At 39.4% G+C, this 17,348-nt stretch overlaps 1 protein-coding gene across 10 annotated transcripts in view; it reads left to right on the plus strand.

The window, feature by feature from the left end:
• SPIRE1 (spire type actin nucleation factor 1) overlaps positions 1–17,348 on the plus strand; it is a 172,077-nt gene that overhangs the window by 110,381 nt on the left and 44,348 nt on the right. For all 10 annotated transcript variants that reach the window (XR_006172795.2, XM_065585230.1, XM_008164398.4 and 7 more), the window contains 2 exons: positions 16,079–16,162; positions 16,643–16,807. Coding sequence is in view for 9 of the 10 variants with exons in the window: in XM_065585230.1 (XP_065441302.1) it covers positions 16,079–16,162; positions 16,643–16,807 (249 nt within the window). In the remaining variant the exon portion in view is untranslated. The remainder of the gene's footprint in view (positions 1–16,078; positions 16,163–16,642; positions 16,808–17,348) is intronic.

Here is a 17,348-nt window from a genome sequence, read left to right on the forward strand (position 1 = left end):
ATTGTGTTGGTACACACAATACAGAGTTAATAAAAGAGTCACCGCTTTGACCTCTCCATCTGTTTTTGTGACCCTTTCCTCTACACTTCGTTTATCTTTCTTGGAACAGAAGTGGGCAATTTTTATTTTTACTCTGGTCCAAAACTCTCAATCTAGCCGGAAAGTATAAATTTATTACATCTTTAGCAAATCTCTAAATATTCGAGGCAAAGAGCTTACTTACAATTTCTTCCTGTTTCAGGTTGGATGAGTGAAAATGTTTTCATTTGCTTGTGCTCAGTATAACAGCTGTTCATTAATGTAATGACCAGGGCCGGCTCCAGGCACTAGCCTGGCAAGCAGGTGCTTGGGGCGGCCGCTCCGGAGAGGGGCAGCAGGTCCAGCTATTCGGCGGCAATTCGGCGGACGGTCCCTCACTCCCGCTCGGAGTGAAGGACCTCCCACCGAATTGCCGCTGCAGATCACGATCGCGGCTCTTTTTTTTTTTTTTTTTTTGGCTGCTTGGGGCGGCCAAAACCCTGGAGCCGGCCCTGGTAATGACTGAAGACTGTGTTACACATTAATTGCTTTTTGCCCCCCTAGATTAGGTACAAAGCTGACCACAGTGAGCAGTTAGGAACCATTTTCAGTATATGCCTCTATTAAACATTACTTTTTGATGTAAATATTATAAAAGTACACAAATAGATACATCAATATACACACAGTAATACTTTTGTTTTAAACTTGTAAACTATTCAGTCTCCCTGTAAATTAGACCTTTTAATGCCCTGCATCTGATCACACCGTAGTGTATACTGTGAGATAAAAGATACAGTTTGGCTCTGAAAAGGCTATTAGGATTTGATCCAAAACACATTTAAATCAATGGAAACAATCGCACTGAATGGATGAAATTCTGGCCCTACTGAAGTCGATGGGCTATTAGAAAACACTGAAAGTTGCTGAAAAACACAGTTATCATTATCTTACAAACAGTTGTAGTAATAGTTAAGGTTTGAAATCCATATAGGTGTCTTAGTTTTATAATCCACATAGTTGCTCACTGCTTTTATCAAAGTATAACTTCAGAAACCCTTCAGTGGTTAAAAAAAATCCAAAAGACATAGAAAACAAAATAAGAGTCATGAAGAAAATATATATTAATATGGAGTGCTATTTATTCCTTATTGCCATTTATTTATAGCTTGTACCTGTGTCAGAAAGGAGTTATATGATCATCTTAAAGTTGTGCCAACCAAAACTTTATACTATCTTCATATATTCTTTCCCCACCTAGAATGTAGTGGCTTCACAGCTCGTGGGTAATATGGTCAACCCAAGCAGAAGTCAATAAAATGTTTAATGTGCCCTCACACCATCTTTTATTCTGTCTGGCTATAGGGGTGTGTGTGTGTGTAAAATACATTATATAGTATAGAGGCTGTATTGGCATGTGTTTGAGGTGGCTGCGTTTATTCACAAGTGGTGCACCCATCAATTGTGTTACACACATTATCCCAAATGAACGCTGACAAAACCTCTTACAGGCAGGGAGAGACTTTCATTCATGGAGAGAATGAAAAACATGGAGCTATATATTTAGAAGGGAGAGTCATAAGAGGGGACATGATAGAGGAAAGCAGAGAGAGTAGAATGAAGCCAGGAACGGTTAGCTGATGTCAGAGCAGAAAGGGAGACAAAGTAAGTTTTTAAAAATATTATGGAATAGCAGCAGCTGTTCCATAGTGAGGGTATGTCTACACTACGGGATTACTCAGATTTTACAGAATTCGATTTTTGGCAACAGATTGTATAAAGTCGAGTGCATGCAGCCACACTAAGCACATTAATTCGGTGGTGTGCGTCCATGTACTGAGGCTACCGTCAGAGCTATCCCATAGTTCCCACAGTCTCCCCCGCCCATTGGAATTATGGGTTGAGCTCCCAATGCCTGATCGGGCCAAAAATTTGTTGCGGGTGGTTATGGGTAAATGTCATCAGTCAATCCTCCCTCCGTGAAAGCAACGGAAGACAATCATTTCGCGCCCTTTTCCCTGGATTGCCCGGGCAGACCCATAGCACGGCAACCATGGGAGCCCGTTCAGCCTTTTTTCACTGTCACCGTATGTCTACTGGATGCTGCTGACAGACGTGGTACTTCAGAGTTAGCAAAGACGGTTACCAGCCATACTGTACCGTCTGCTGCTTTGCAAGTTGGCAAAGACAGTTACCAGTCATACTGTACCATCTGCTGCTGTCATGGGTGCTCCTGGCCGGCCTCGGTGAGGTCGGTCGGGGGCGCCTGGACAAAAATGGGAATGACTCCCCAGGTCATTCTCTTCTTTAAGTTTTGTCTAATGGAGAGTCAGTCCTGCCTAGAATATCAGGCAAACCTACTAAAGAACCAGAGAGGCAAACGGCCACTCCAGGTCAGAGCCCCAGACATCCCGCAGAAATGATGAGCTGCATGCCATTCTAGGGGGTGCCCCTACATCAACCCCACCCGTTGCTTCCCTCCTCCCCCACCCCTCTCGGGCTACCTTGGCAGATATCCCCCCCATTTGTGTGATGAAGTAATAAAGAATGCATGAATTTGAAACAACACTGACTTTATTGCCTCTGCAAGCAGAGATCAAAGGGGGGAGGGGAGGGCGGTTGGCTTACAGCGAAGTCGAGTGAACCACCATTCTGCACTTGCACAGCCTATAGCTGAAAATGGGAATCTGTGATAAGCACTAGGATAGAAGCACAGGCAGGACTGAATCTCCATTTGTGTGTGGGCCTTTGGTTGACACTGGTAAAATACAAAATGTCTCAGGATATGTATGTTGGAGGACAGTTCTAAACGGCAGCTTTATTTTTTTATTTGCAGCAAAATAAGTATTTGATTGTGAGCCCTGTGGCAAGAGGTAGGCTGGGGTAGGTGCGACCGCGCGGTGCTGCTGACTGGGAGAGCAGCCTGAGGCAGAAGCTTCCAGCTGGCATGATATTCCAGGCAGGACTGAATCTCCATTACACAAAACTTAAAGAAGAGAATGATCTGGAATCATTCCCATTTTTGTCCAGGCGCTCCCGACCGACCTCACCAAGGCCAGCCAGGAGCACCCATGTCTGCCTAGGCCCCCCCGACTGACCTCACCGAGGCCAGCCAGGAGCACCCCCGGGACGACGACGACGGTTACCAGTCATACTGCACCGTCTGCCGTCGGCAAGGCAAGGGGATGCTGCTGTGTAGCGCTGCAGCACCGTGTCTGCCAGCAGCATCCAGTAGACATACGATGACAGTGAAAAAAGGCGAGAAATTATTTTTTTCCCTTTGCTTTCACAGAGGAGGGTGGGGGGGCTGATGACATATACCCTGAACCACCCGCGACAATGTTTTGACTCTTCAGGCATTGGGAGCTCAATCCAGAATTCAAATGGTTTTCGGAGAGTGCGGGAACTGTGGGATAGCTACAGTGGTTAGTCGCCCCTCCCTCCGTGAGCGTCCATTTGATTCTTTGGCTTTCTGGTACACTTGTCTCAGCTCCTTAAGTGTCACACAGCACTGTCCCTGTTGTGGCCTCTGTTCATCATGACCTTGGAGATTTTGTCAAATGTTTTGGCATTTCATCTTTTGGATCAGAGTTCTGATAGAACAGATTCATCTCCCCATACAGAGATCAGATTCAGTATCTCCCGTACGGTCCATGCTGGAGCTCTTTTTTGATTCTGGCTGTGCTGATGAGCTCTGCATGGTCACCTGTGCTGATCAGCACTCTATGCTGGGCAAACAGGAAATGAAATTCAGAAGTTTGCAGGGCTTTTCCTGTCTACCTGGCCAGTGCATCCGAGTTCAGATTGCTGTCCAGAGCGGTCACAATGGTACACTGTGGGATAGCTCAGTGCAAAAAAATGCATCTTATGAAACACACAGTAACCATCGCTGTGCTATGGAATCAAAATTAATTATATGCTTGGTTAAGCTAAAGTGAGTTATAATAATACAGTATAAACATAATCAGTATGCTTAAAAGTAATAACACGAGGACACGTCCTTTCCCAGGATGATTCAAAAGAGCTCCCTTTTGCGAACAGAGTTAGTGAGATAAAGCATAAAGTTAAACATTCCTGTGTGGGGTGGCCAAGAAAAGGTAGCCATAGCAGAATTGAACTTCTGTTATGCAAACATAGGAAGAAAGAAATTGGTACACTAGATCAGACCCCTAGTAGGCAAAGGTAGGTCAGTACTCTGTCTCAGACAGTTGCCAGCACCAGATGCTTCAGAGGAAGGTGTAGGAACCCTACAGTAAGCAGATGTGTGATAATCTGCCCCCCATATTGGGTCTCATCCTGATGGCTAATTGTTAGAGAGTGGCTTACGCCCTAAAGTATGAGGTTTAGTATTCCTTCCAAAATTTAGTATGTTAATTGTCTATTCTTGATAGCCATATAAATGTCCAATCCTTTTTTGAATCTTTCTAAGTTCTTGCCCTGAAGGAATTCCTGTGGCAATGAAATCCAGTCAAATTACACACTGTATGAAAAAGTTAGTCTGTTAGTCTTTAAGGTGCCACCAGACTCCTTGTTGTTTTTGTATGAAAAAGTGTTTCCTTTTATCGATTTTGAATTTGCCACCCTTTAATTTCATGGGTTGTCCCCTTGTTCCTTTGAGGCAAGCGGAACAGACGCTCCTGATTTGTCTTCTTTATGCCATTAATTATTTTATGTATTTTTATCTCATTTGTTGTCTTTATAAAGTAGACAGTCTTTTCTATCTCTCTGTATATTTTAGTCTATCTTCATCTGAAAAGATATACTCCTGTAAAGCTCAACTTAAGCAAATAAGTATAAAGAAAATCTATTCTCTTGCTCCTTTATTTTTCTTCTGTTTCATTTCAAGTAAAGATTCTAATGGGTTAATTAATAAAATAGCAAATTGTTAATAATATCTGTATATTCATGACTACATCTGATATGGGCTGCAGCTATCTTAAGTAATTTTTGAGTGTTTCTTCTTAACAATGTTTAATGGATCATTTATTTAGAAAAATAGAGACTGTAGGTCCTCAGCCAACTTGACCTTAATATTCCATTGACCGGAAAAGCTATTAAAATACAGTGCTACACAGAATGTATGGTCTGAAAGTAGGATTTAGTGTACCCTAACCTCTTCATTAAGGAAAAGAACCTTCTTCCTGTCCAGTGAAATAAATTCCTTTGAGGTTAGTCTTCCATGAGTATGATTGGCAAGGATCGGAGTAGATTTTGCTGTTGCCATGTCATATGAATAAAAACTTAATATCATCCTAGTTAAAACTGCTAACTATTCAACAGTGGTGGAACTTACACGTTAAACTAAAACATTCCACCCGCTCTATCATTATTTACTTACATTTTTTTGTGGGCACTGGCGCAGTGTGTGTTATACACTTTTTCTGGGTTTTGCCTCATTTGAGAGAATATAGTGTGCTTGCTCTGGAACTCATTGCATTGCTGCAAAAAACTATGTAAATACTATGTTCACCACTTGCCTGTGTATGACATTCACCAGGGTACAACCTGAACTACTGAAATGCTGAGTCCCCTTAACTCTTCATCCTGGGGTGTCTCTTACACTGCTTTGCTACTGAAACGCAGACTCTCCAGGTTCTGCTCACACACAGACATTAGCATATAGTAGCTCCCAGCAAAATTACATGAATGCTCTCCCAGCCACTCATGAACTATATATAGAGTGACATCTGCTCATTCTTAGTCCCAGCCTGGTACCCCAGAAATGTGCATTTTGCACTGTTGAGCCCACTACTGAACAAAGCAAGCTCATTAATAGTCCATCATTTAATCAAAGGAAATGATTGTGTCCCAGCCTTTGTTAACCTGAGTACAGATTCCCCAAACACTTCAACCAAAACCAAAAAAGTCAGAGTTGGTTCCAAAAGAAATAAAAGATCAAACTACAATCTAATTCCTAAATTTTACCAACCTATATAAGATTTGAAAGCAAAAAGGTTTCTCACCCAAAAGCTTAGAGCAGTTCATACTAACTGGATCACCTTCCAGCCAGGACACCCCTTCCCCCCAACAGTTCAATGATGCACCTATTGTCTTTCAAGAGATCTTGCTGCCATGAGTAGAGATGAGGGAGGAGAGGTGAGGAGTAGGTCACTGTCTCTCCTTTTTATACTGGAAAAGTCTTTGCTGGGTCATGGGATCAGCAGTTCCATTGTGTATGTGCTGTGCAGGCTGTCCTTCAGGTGAGTTGTAAATTTGTTTTTTATACAATTTCCCTGCTGGTGAATCTCCGATGAAACAGGTAATGACTTTTTAGCTCCCTGCTTATGTGCAAGTGTGTCTTTGTCTCTGAAAAACTAGTTTGAGCCTGCTTTTCTAACTTTGTTACATGCAAGATCATTATTATACAGTAGAATCTCATAACTTTACATACAAAGTTGCCACACACATTTTACCAGGATAATAATGTTCAGTAGGTTATGAGTTTTGAAATATCATCTCACAGGACATACTTTATACACAATATATCATAATCATAAAATGGGGGTGAAACTGAGGTACAAGGTGTCATATGGGATATGGGGTGTCACACTGGGTGCAATTGATTTCCTTTCTGACCTGCCCTTTAATATCTGTGGCCTTATTTCTAAATAGTGGGTTGATTTTACCAATAAAATGGTTGAAAAAAGAAATTCCTCATTTTGTAGCTTCTGCTCATCAAGGCCCAGATTTTTAAAAGGTATTTAGATATTGCTCCACTCAGCATTGCAGAGCCTAGTTGGTTTAGTAGGGTATGTCTACACAGCAAAGAAAAACCCTTGGCCGGCCCATTCCAGTCGACTTGGGCTCATAGGGCTCGGGCTGTGAGGCTGTTTAATTGCTGTGTAGACTTCTGGGCTCGGGCTGGAGCCTGAGCTCTGGACCCTCCCACCACGCAGGAGGTCTACACAGCAATATGAGAGCCCCGCAGCCTGAGCCCTGCAAACCAGAGTTGACTGGCACAGGCCAGCTGTGGATTTCTAAGTCTCATTTTCAAAAGTGACTTTGGCCTGTAGGAGCCTCAGTCTTATGGAAAGTCAATGGGACTCAGGCCCCTAAGTCACTTTTAAAAATGAGTCTTGGGCTTCTAAATCAATTAGGCATTGCAAGGCTGAGCAGAACAATGCCTAAATACCTTTTAAAAATCTGGGCCAAAATCTTTAGCCAATTTGATACCTATCTTGCCCTGTAAGGCTTACCTAGTTAGCCATGAGGGCAGCTAACCTGTAGCAAAAGCTTAAACACCCTTGCAAGGTGGGAATTTCTACAAGCTTTGAAATTATACCTCTTAGGAAATCTTTCCAGCGGATATTAACCCTTTCTAGCAATATAAAAAAATTAGGAATATGTTATATTTTTTATCATCTGTTTTTGGACACAGAGTCTTCATTTTCCCTTTACATTTGGCTGTTAAAGTGGAAAATGATAGATGTTTCAGTCACAAAATTTTTATGGTCATGGTCTTGAATCGCTCTCTCCCCTTTAATAGAGCAGCATGTAACCTAATATTAACACCACCAGCAGGGTTTTTATAATTATGCAATAACAATTTTATTAACAGTAAATGAAACAATTAGCTAAGTTGTTTACTTAAACTTAGATCCAAAGAACAACCTTTCTTCTGTCCCACACTGGCAGCCCATAAAAATTTACCTTGGAGGATAAACATTTTGGATCAAACAGTATATTTGCACAATATTCAATGCTATACTTTAATTATTAATGTTATAGAATATTGCTACAGTTACTTTCCAGAAACTCAAAACCCTTGCCAAATGTTTCTCTACTTGATCCTCTCTGTGAGTTACTGAAGAAGAGCCACTAATATCCACCCAAGACCTCAATGTGGAGTCTGTCAGTGCATTTGTTTTATTGATCAGTAAGGGATCACTACTGAGCAACCCTTTTCCACCTCTCTCCACACTAGGGCATGTCTTCTCTACTCCCACTCCTACTGTCTTACAAACATGTTTTTGATATGAGATTCAAAAGTCCTATAGTCAAAAGTCCTATAGCAGCACATTTTAGTGGCTGAATCTGAAAACCTTACTCTCATGAGTAATTTAATTGACTGAAATGGGGGATACTCAAGTGAGTAAGGGCTGGAGGCCCAGGTCCATAAGGCTTAAGTCTGACATTAGATAATTGGGTATGTAGAATCAACTATTACCCTTGGGCAGTACCCTCTTTTGTATGTTATGTATTCTTACATCAGAGATCAGATGTGCAAGTCTATTTTATCTGTTCCCCAGTTATCAGTCAGAATCATTTCCATCAATAAAACAACCTCTAGAAATGGGAATACATACAGAAATGATGATAGATTACATTTTTAAACTGCTAAAGGACAAGGCCAGGAATCAGACCCCTATTTATGAAAAGCTCCTTGAAATGTTAAAATATGGAGACCATTGTGTTCAAGTGATTCTTTGCTGTTGAGCTGACATGTACATTACATAACCTTCCATCTGTCACTGAGCAAAGGAAAGTGTTTTTCAAAGATGGGGCCATTTAACAATAATAACAATTGTACTAGATTGTTTTAAATAATGCAAAAATAAATGTAAAGACATCCATATATTTATTTACTCAAACTGCTAGAGAATTGTGTGTGAGAACACAACGTTTTAAAAAATGCCAAATGCTTTCATTGTTATAAAATGAAGAGTGTTGAAATGCTTAATATTCAGACTTCTGGTGTGTAACCTACAAATCTGTTTCCTACTTTTCTGAACGAATGCCCAGTCTATAACATGTGAATGAGATTTGTAGTGAGGGTTTGAGGGCTCGAGGTCCTCTAAGATAACCTCTTAGTATTTTCCCCCTCTAAAACGGAAATCCGCCTGGGCTATGATTTTAATATTGTAGCAAAAATAGCTTCCTCTGGTCTGTTTCCCAAGGGTAAGCACAAATGGATACAGCAGCTGAGGTTCTTCATATGGATTTCGGATTTCAATTAAGTTCTGACAAACACTCCATTTTATTCTAAGTGTTTTGGTTTGCATAATTCGTTAGTGAAATTGATTTCTAACCCCACTGACCTTAGCTGATTAAGGAGAGAGGTGATACAGTTAATGCAGTCTAGAGGACTTGGCATGTATGTCCATCACAAGAAATTGTTCCCCCTGAGCAGTACCCAGCATACACAGAAGAGTTAAAGGAAATCTTCATAACCAATGTTTGTAAGGTCAGAACATGTTCCATTTGTGTATGTTGCTAAATTCCAATGTCTTCTAAATTTGTAACAAGGAAATTGCGTAGTATTCCATTGTTTTTCAAAACACTGAGAAACTCAAGTCTTTCAGCACACCTTGCAAACAACTCCTGGCAACGTTCAATCTTTTGAGCAATTAATATGATGTGAAACTTTCTATATATTAATTCCTAATGTGCATTCTGCCATCATATCTAGATGCTAAGTAGCCTTCAAGCATTTTGGCAATAGGATTTAGACTTGCTATCTCTTCCTCGTCTCTTTTCCTCCTTCATTTAGCTTGTTTGGTATTGTTTTGTTGTTTGCCTTCTGGGAGACCAAAGCAGATTATTTTGTAGCTCCATTAGTGGATGAAGGTCTGCTTTCCAGTGACTTAAAACCAATAAGTCTGCTTCATTCTGTTCCCCAGTAAAAGGGAACTCAGAGCCATCCGCTGAAAGTGTCTTGCCTTCTGTTCCTGGGAGATCCCCCCTAGGGACTGACAGCCACAATATCCCTGATGATTGTAGTTGCATATCAATGTCCAAGGATTACTAGCTAGCTTTTTTTTTTTTTTTTTTGGCATGGCATCACATTGGGAGCTCAAGTTCAGTTGTGTGTCCACTGTGATCTTTTGATCCTTTTCAGAGTCACGGCTTTCCAGGATACAGTCCTCCAGTCTGTAGGTGTGGGCTGAATTCTTAGTTCCTGAATGTCTGACTTTGCATTTGGCTATATTAAAACACATTTTGTTTGAATGGGCTCAGCCTACCAAATGATCAAGATCGTTCTGTATGACTACTTGGTCCTCATTATTTGCCACTCTGGGTCATTCGGTGTGTCTTTTTATATTGACATAAAATCAGCACTCTTCCAGTCTTCTAAAATTTCCCTGGTAATCCAAGCTTTATTGAAAACTAACATCTGCAGGCCAGAGATCTCCTCAGCCTACTCTTTTAGGACTGTTGGGTGAAAGTTATTTGAGCCTACTGATTTAAAAATGATCACCCCAGAAGATATGCAGTATAGTTGTAACCGTCTTGGTCCCAAGATATCACCTCATTCACCTTGTCTCTCTAATACCATAGTAGATGATGTTTAACAACTGGAGTGAAAGGACAGCGTTTCTTTTCTGGCTGGTAGCCTTTGCTGTTACAGCTCTCCAGCCCTGTGATGGTGTGATTTATCTGGAATTGGCCTTCCTCAAATAGAAGCTCCCCCTCTTACTATATTGTGCAGGGACTAATTAGATGGGTGCCTTATTTTGAAGGTCGTCCATCAGTTAGTCAAACCTTTTCTCTTCTCCTGATTCTTAATGGTAAAGAGAATCAGGTTGGAATCTTATAACACGGTGAGATATTTAGCATTTATGTCAGTTTTGCTGCCTTTGGACATAATCCAGCCCAACAAACCATATGTTAAGGAACAGAAAGCTTTAATGGTTGCTGAAATGGATAATTGCTGCAAGTATTGTCCAACATTCAAAGTAAAGGTTAAGCAGCTGGAATATGTTAACTCTGTAAAAATAAATGCGTATTGAGGGTAGTAGCAGCAGGGCCGGCTCCAGCATTTCTGCCGCCGCAAGCCAAAAAAAAGCCGCGATCGGCGGCGGCAGTTCAGCAGCAGGTCCTTCGCTCCTAGAGGGAGTGAGGGACCTGCCGCCCCCGAATTGCCGCAGGTGCCGCCCCTCTCCCTTGGCCAGCCCAAGCACCTGCTTGTTAAGTTGGTGCCTGGAGCCGGCCCTGAGTAGCAGTCTGACTGTTGTCAGCTTGTTCACCAAAGTTAACCTTGGTTCTGAGGAGCAGAAGAAGAAAGAGTTAGGATGATTTTATAATTTTGCAGGCCTTCAACAAAAGTTTCCAGTTCAAGAGAAAACAAGGCATTTACAGTTCACAAAGACTTACCCTGAAATCGTTACCACTACTTTGCATCTGATGGAGAAAAGGATGAATACTCAGACTTCAATACTGATATAAATGCAGAAGTAAATGTAAATGAGACATTTCTATAATATTTCCTCTTCTGGAGAAAGGACTTCTTGCTTTTTAAAGTAACAGACTGATATCACTGACAGTTGCAAAGCACATACAAGTTTCCATACACACATTTTTCCCAGTTGTCTCTAAACCACCGGAGGAGATAATGCTAAGCTGTCATGCATTGTGTGGTCGTTTAAGGATGCCTACAGATGTTCACTAGAAAGTAGGTTCAGACTGCTATGTTTATTTGCTGTGTAATTTGAACAATATTCAAACACCGAGGTAAAGGAAGTGTTATTGAAGTAGCACACTGTTTTACCTATCTTTGTTAACCCTTTCAGGTACTAATTTAAGCCTAATAAATTTAATTCAAAAGAGAAAAATTTATGAAAGATTTTCTTATGGTATTTATAATGTGGCTCTGCACATGAATTAAAATGAAAAAGTATGTTAGCAGATTTTTTTCAGTGAAACAAGACAATATTGGTTAAATGTATCATTTACACTCTCTCTCTCTCATGAGGATTACCTTAAATACAGTGTAGAATGAGAAGCTACTGCATGCTCTTTCTCTTGGGGATTATGACTTCATGCAAGTTTAAACAGAATTTAGCAGGCCTCGAATAGACAAGGTAGTTATCATGATTTGCTGTCAAACTGGGAGGATGTATCTAGTGGCGCCCCACAGGGATCTATCCTAGGTCCAGTGCATTTCAGTATTTTCATTAATGACCTGGAGAATGGAGTGGAGAGTATTCGTATATAATTTGCAGATAACTTCAAGATGGGAGGGGTTATATCCACTTTGGAGGACAGGATTAGAATTCAAAAGGACGTTGAAAAATTGAAGAATTGGTCTGAAATCAAGAAGAAAAAATCTAATAAAGACAATTGCAAAGTACTACACTTAGAAAGGAAGATAAGTACAACTACAAAATGGGGAATAAATGGCGAGATGGTAGTACTGCTGAAAGAAATCTAGAGGTTACGGTGGATCACAAATTGAACATGAATCAACAATGTGATGCAGTTGTGAAAAAGAGTCTTATTCTGAGGTATATTAACAGGAGTATTTGTATGTAAGACTTGGGAGGTAATTGTCCCACTCTGCTTGGCACTGATGAGTCCTCAGCTGGAGTGCTGGGTCTAATTCTAGACACCACACTTTAGGAAAGATGTGGATAACTCAGAGAGTCCAGAGAAGAGCAACAAAAATGATAGGTTTAGAAAGCCTGATCTGTGAGGAAAGGTTAATGAAATTGGGCACGCATAGTCTTGAGAAAAGAAGACAGAGGAAAGATCTGATAAGGATTGTGGTCATTTGTTATCAGTGTCCACTGGAGATAGAACAAGAAATAATGGGCTTGATGTGCAACAAGGGAGATTTAGGTTAGATATTAAGAAAATCTTTCTAACTAGAAAGATAGTTAAGCTTGAAATAGGCTTCCAAAGGAGGTTGTGGAGGTTTTTAAGAACAGGTTGGACAAACACCTGCCAGGGATGGTCAAGGTTTACGTGGTCCTGCCTCAAGGGCTGAGGTCCCTTCCAGGTCTAAATTTCTACGATTTTAAGCTAGGACCCAGAAGGGGTGAAAATGAGGTAATTTAAATATGTTCTGTTGTCATATTTTCTTTAACCCTGCCAGGACTGACGCTTGAACTTTTTGTTTTTATTAAGGCTGTTTCTCTTCTGTTTTATAATGCAATGGATGAAAACTTGTTAATTCAGTTATAATGGGCAGTACTCAGAATGCATATGTCAAAATTTCAAAGATCCTCATAGATTCTATGAGTAAGCTGCTCTAAAACCAAGTCCACATGATATGTGGAATCCTGGGGTTTGGCCTTATTTACAAATAAATTTAAGAATAAGATGGTAGAGTTCAGCTCAAACTTTCACATGAGGATTGGCTGCTCGTATGGTTCTTATTCCAATCCCACCTTGCTTTGTGACCAGATAGCGTAAAAGTGTTTCAGTGAGTCAGAAGAATCTAACCTTTTCTCAATAGGGCCAACACCTGCTAACACCTGGGATATTTCAAGCAAACACTGCCAGTCTATTAGGATACATCTGCACTGCAATAAAAAAACCCGTGGCACCAAGTCTCAGAGCCTGGGTCAATTGATTTGGGCTTGGGCAGTGAGGCTAAAAATTGTAGTGTAGATATTTGGGAACGGGCTGGAGCCTGGTCTCTGAGATCCTCCCTACTCGCTCGGTCTCGGAGCCCAGACACCAGCATGAGCCTGAATGTCTACACTGCAATTTTAGGCCCCGCAGCCTGAGCCCTCCAAGCCCAAGTCAGCTGACCCAGGCCAGCTGTGGCCATCCGATGGGTCTTTAATTGTAGTGTAGACGTACCCTCAGAGACATCCTGGGAGAGGAGAAGAAAGGACATACTTTTAGCTACACCTGGAATACATTGGACTAGAAGAACTATTTGGATGTGGAGCTTTGGGGAGGGTATAATAGTTAAATGTTTGCTTACATATGTCTCTAATTAAGGGAGTCAAAACCACAATCCTTTTTCCTAGAACTATTGAATTAAAATTATGCCTATTCTTGGAGGCTTTCTTGAAGCTTTAAATTTGCCAGGATATTTTCATGTGCTGTAGTTTTATTTTTACCATTAAAATTATTACTCAGTAGCTAAGACTCTGTTGTTAACTGCCATACTCATCCCACACCAGAGCTTATTTAAAGGCTAAAAACTTACACTCTGGTCTGAGGTCATTTAAAAAAAATAAATCATTTCAAAAATTGTAGGTTATACAGTTAGCAGTATCTAACTCTCGTGTCTTTAAATCACAAGCTATCTTGAATGGCACTGGCTTATGATAATGCTGGGTCCTACTGATAAAATCTGTGTTAAAAAGAAAAGAAATTTCATTCTTCACAAGAGCATGTTGTAACTAAAAGAAACAAATGCCTTTGGAAAGTCTTAGGGTGTAGTCAATATCCATGAATGAGGCAAGCTGAATTTGAATCAATGAGTGCGATCTCTGAGTGAGATCAGAGTTGTCAGAACAAGTAGAAGCACCCTAATATCTTCTAAATTTTATCTTCTACCCAAAACCTCCTCTGCCCTATACTCACTCCATATTTTCAGGACTTGGACATTCGATTTTGTGTCATATAAGTTGCATGGATTTTCAAGAGCTTGCCTATAATGTATGTAATTTAAAAAAACAAGCCAATAATGGTGTTAAGAGCTTGGATGTAAAAGTAAGTCTGTTATGTCACATTAAAGGTAGTAGTAAGCATTTGCTATCCTGTACACTCCCCAAAATCCTCTGTAGCAAAATAAATTTTAAAAATTCCAAGGACTCCTGTGAGATGACTGTCTGTTATGTAGGATCTCTGAAATCAATTTTAATAGCTACCTGCACTGCTTCATTGAAAGATTCTTCTGAGGCTTAGAGCAAAGATTTAAACTATAGCAGTTTCAGTGTAATGTATAATAAACAGAAAATTATATTTTTAAACCTCTTTTTATAAATTTTGTAAAAAAAAAAAAAAAACCAGACCCGGCTTCTTTGTTGATCACTTCCATTATAGGGAGCACCCGAGTGTGTCATGTTGGCTTAATTACATTGTCAGCTCAGAAGGAGGACAAATATTTCTGTGCTACATACATAAATAATTGAAATGTTTCCAGATCTGTAACCTATTGATTTAATCTCCTAACATAAACTCAAGAGGTTTAGTGAACAAAAGTTTGGAGCCAGTTATTTTTCATGAAAATGCATGAATAAACAATTGGAAAAATGTGAATAAGACCCTGTTAAAGTGCAGTTCCATTCTGAAACTATCTGCAAACATGGCATAGTGAGTTTCCATGCTTGTGTCTCAATGATTCCATTTCAAAGGCATTCAGTTTACAAGAAAAACGTTGTATTCTGTATAAATGTGTGATTTTTATGTATGATGTGAATATATGAGACTATTTCCATAAGTGCAGAGAGTCCATTTATTTAAATTTTGAATTACACATATTTGTTTTAATGTTAGGTGGTCCAATAAACCCACTCTCTGATCTACTGTAGCATTCAGTCACTGTTCTTATTCTAGTCAAAGTCCGAAAATTTGGTTCTTTATTAAGTAAGCTTCACCAACATTGAGGAGGGACATTTTCTTTTTTAAACTTTTTATTTTGTCATTATTAACATATATGAACTTTCCATACAAGTATTAAGAAATCTTATTAATAACCTGTATTTGTTATCTTTAAAAGATCCCTTTTAGTGGTCAAGTTCTTATCATCATCTGTGTATTTATTTTTTTTTAAATTCCAAAACCCATATATTTTAGTCTGCTTTATATAAAACTCTCATTTTCCATTGAAAAGAGTTCCTAGGCTTGGTTTCTCCATACTACTAATACTGGGAGAATCTATCCTTTTCCAAAAACAAGCTATCACGTCTCTGACTGCTAGTAGTAATTGTGATATCAATGGGTCCTTCCCCAGGTCCATAACCAACTTTGGGCTGTAACCTAATATCATCACTATGAGTTCTGTGGGTAGTCTGTCTTTAGCTATCTTGAAATTTCTATTTGTTTTCCTCCCAAATACTATTTTCTTGTGTTATTCCCACCATATGTGCAGAAAAGTCCTATTCCTTCACATCCTCTCCAGCATTTATGAATCCTTTTATATATATATATATATATATATATATATATAGAAGGGCACCCTTTTATTAACAGTTTTGGAAATCTAATGTCTAATCTGCTGTACATGGTCTGAAAACATTCCTTGGAATATCCACCATGTAAATTTTGAAAGATGAATAGACGCAGAAGAAACCATATTCTATTAAACCTATTCTACTTTATTTCAATACAGTTTTATGTTCTTATACAGCTTATGTACTATATTGCTTTTAATTTACAGAATCTGAAGAAGATTCAGGAAATGGACAAAGAAAGGAGTGATGAATCCAGCACAGACCTTGATGAGTTGAAAAATGCTGACTGGGTAAGGCTGTAGTCATTTACCATCATTTTCAATAGGTTATATTTTGATGAAAAAAATCTAATGTTCTTAAGCTGCTTGCTTACTGTCACCTGCTTTCTATAAAAAACAGTATTTAAGTTTTTTTGTTTCTGTAGTATGAATTAGTAATCACTCAGAGAAAAAGTGGAAAACAAATTAAATCCAACACTGCCATCAGTGATTTACTGAATTACATTGTGATTTTGGGATTTCTGTTAGTGACTAGAATAATCCACCAGATTTGTTTTCTAGTTTAAGATAGGTTTTGAGCCAGGTTTTCAAACCCACTGTACCACCTACCTACTTCATTGTTGTAAAAAATAAATTTAGTCTTATTTAGTTAGTTCAAAAGTGCTCTGACGTGACGAGTCAGCTATGTTTGTCTTAACTGTATTGGTACTCGGTAGTAATGAGTGTATAATAAGTGTCCTGAAACCTTATTTGTCTCCTTTGGCTCTTCAGGCCCGCTTTTGGGTACAAGTGATGCGAGATTTGCGGGACGGTGTTAAACTTAAGAAGGTTCAAGAGCGTCAGTATAATCCACTTCCAATAGAATATCAGCTCACGCCCTATGAAATGCTAATGGATGACATTAGATCCAAACGCTATACCTTAAGGAAGGTTATGGTGAGTTAAGAATACCATTGTGATAAATGTATACAGTCACCAATCACCATTACTTTTATTTTGTTTTTCAAAGAAACTCAGAATTGTTACTTCAGTAATGTAGTTAGCTATTCTTACATTGTTTTTACTGTTTCCTAAATTTTGAATATTAATTAAGAAAAAATGGATCCATCAAAATGTTGTGCTTTTAGCTGACAAAATATTTCAGGAGACAGGAAACCTACATTTGATATGCTTGAACAAATTGATTTTGTGTTGACTTGCTAGTAACACTAACATTCAGGTTAACAGTCTTGCCGTACGTCCCAATCAATATGAATTTTTTGTTGGCTCTTCACGCTGTGGCGTACATTACTGACAGATCATAACATAATTTTGTAAAGATATATGTTGCTTCAGAGCTGCTTGGCCATGATACTTTTCAAGGTGTGAAATGCATGAGAATGGCATCTCATACTGTCATAAAAGAGGAAAGCCTAAAGTATGTGCAAACTTCATCATAGGCACTTAAATTATTGAAGTAGGACAGTCCAATCTAAAG

Source organism: Chrysemys picta, chromosome 2 (genome assembly GCF_011386835.1).
Source record: "Chrysemys picta bellii isolate R12L10 chromosome 2, ASM1138683v2, whole genome shotgun sequence".
NCBI lineage: Eukaryota > Metazoa > Chordata > Testudines > Emydidae > Chrysemys > Chrysemys picta.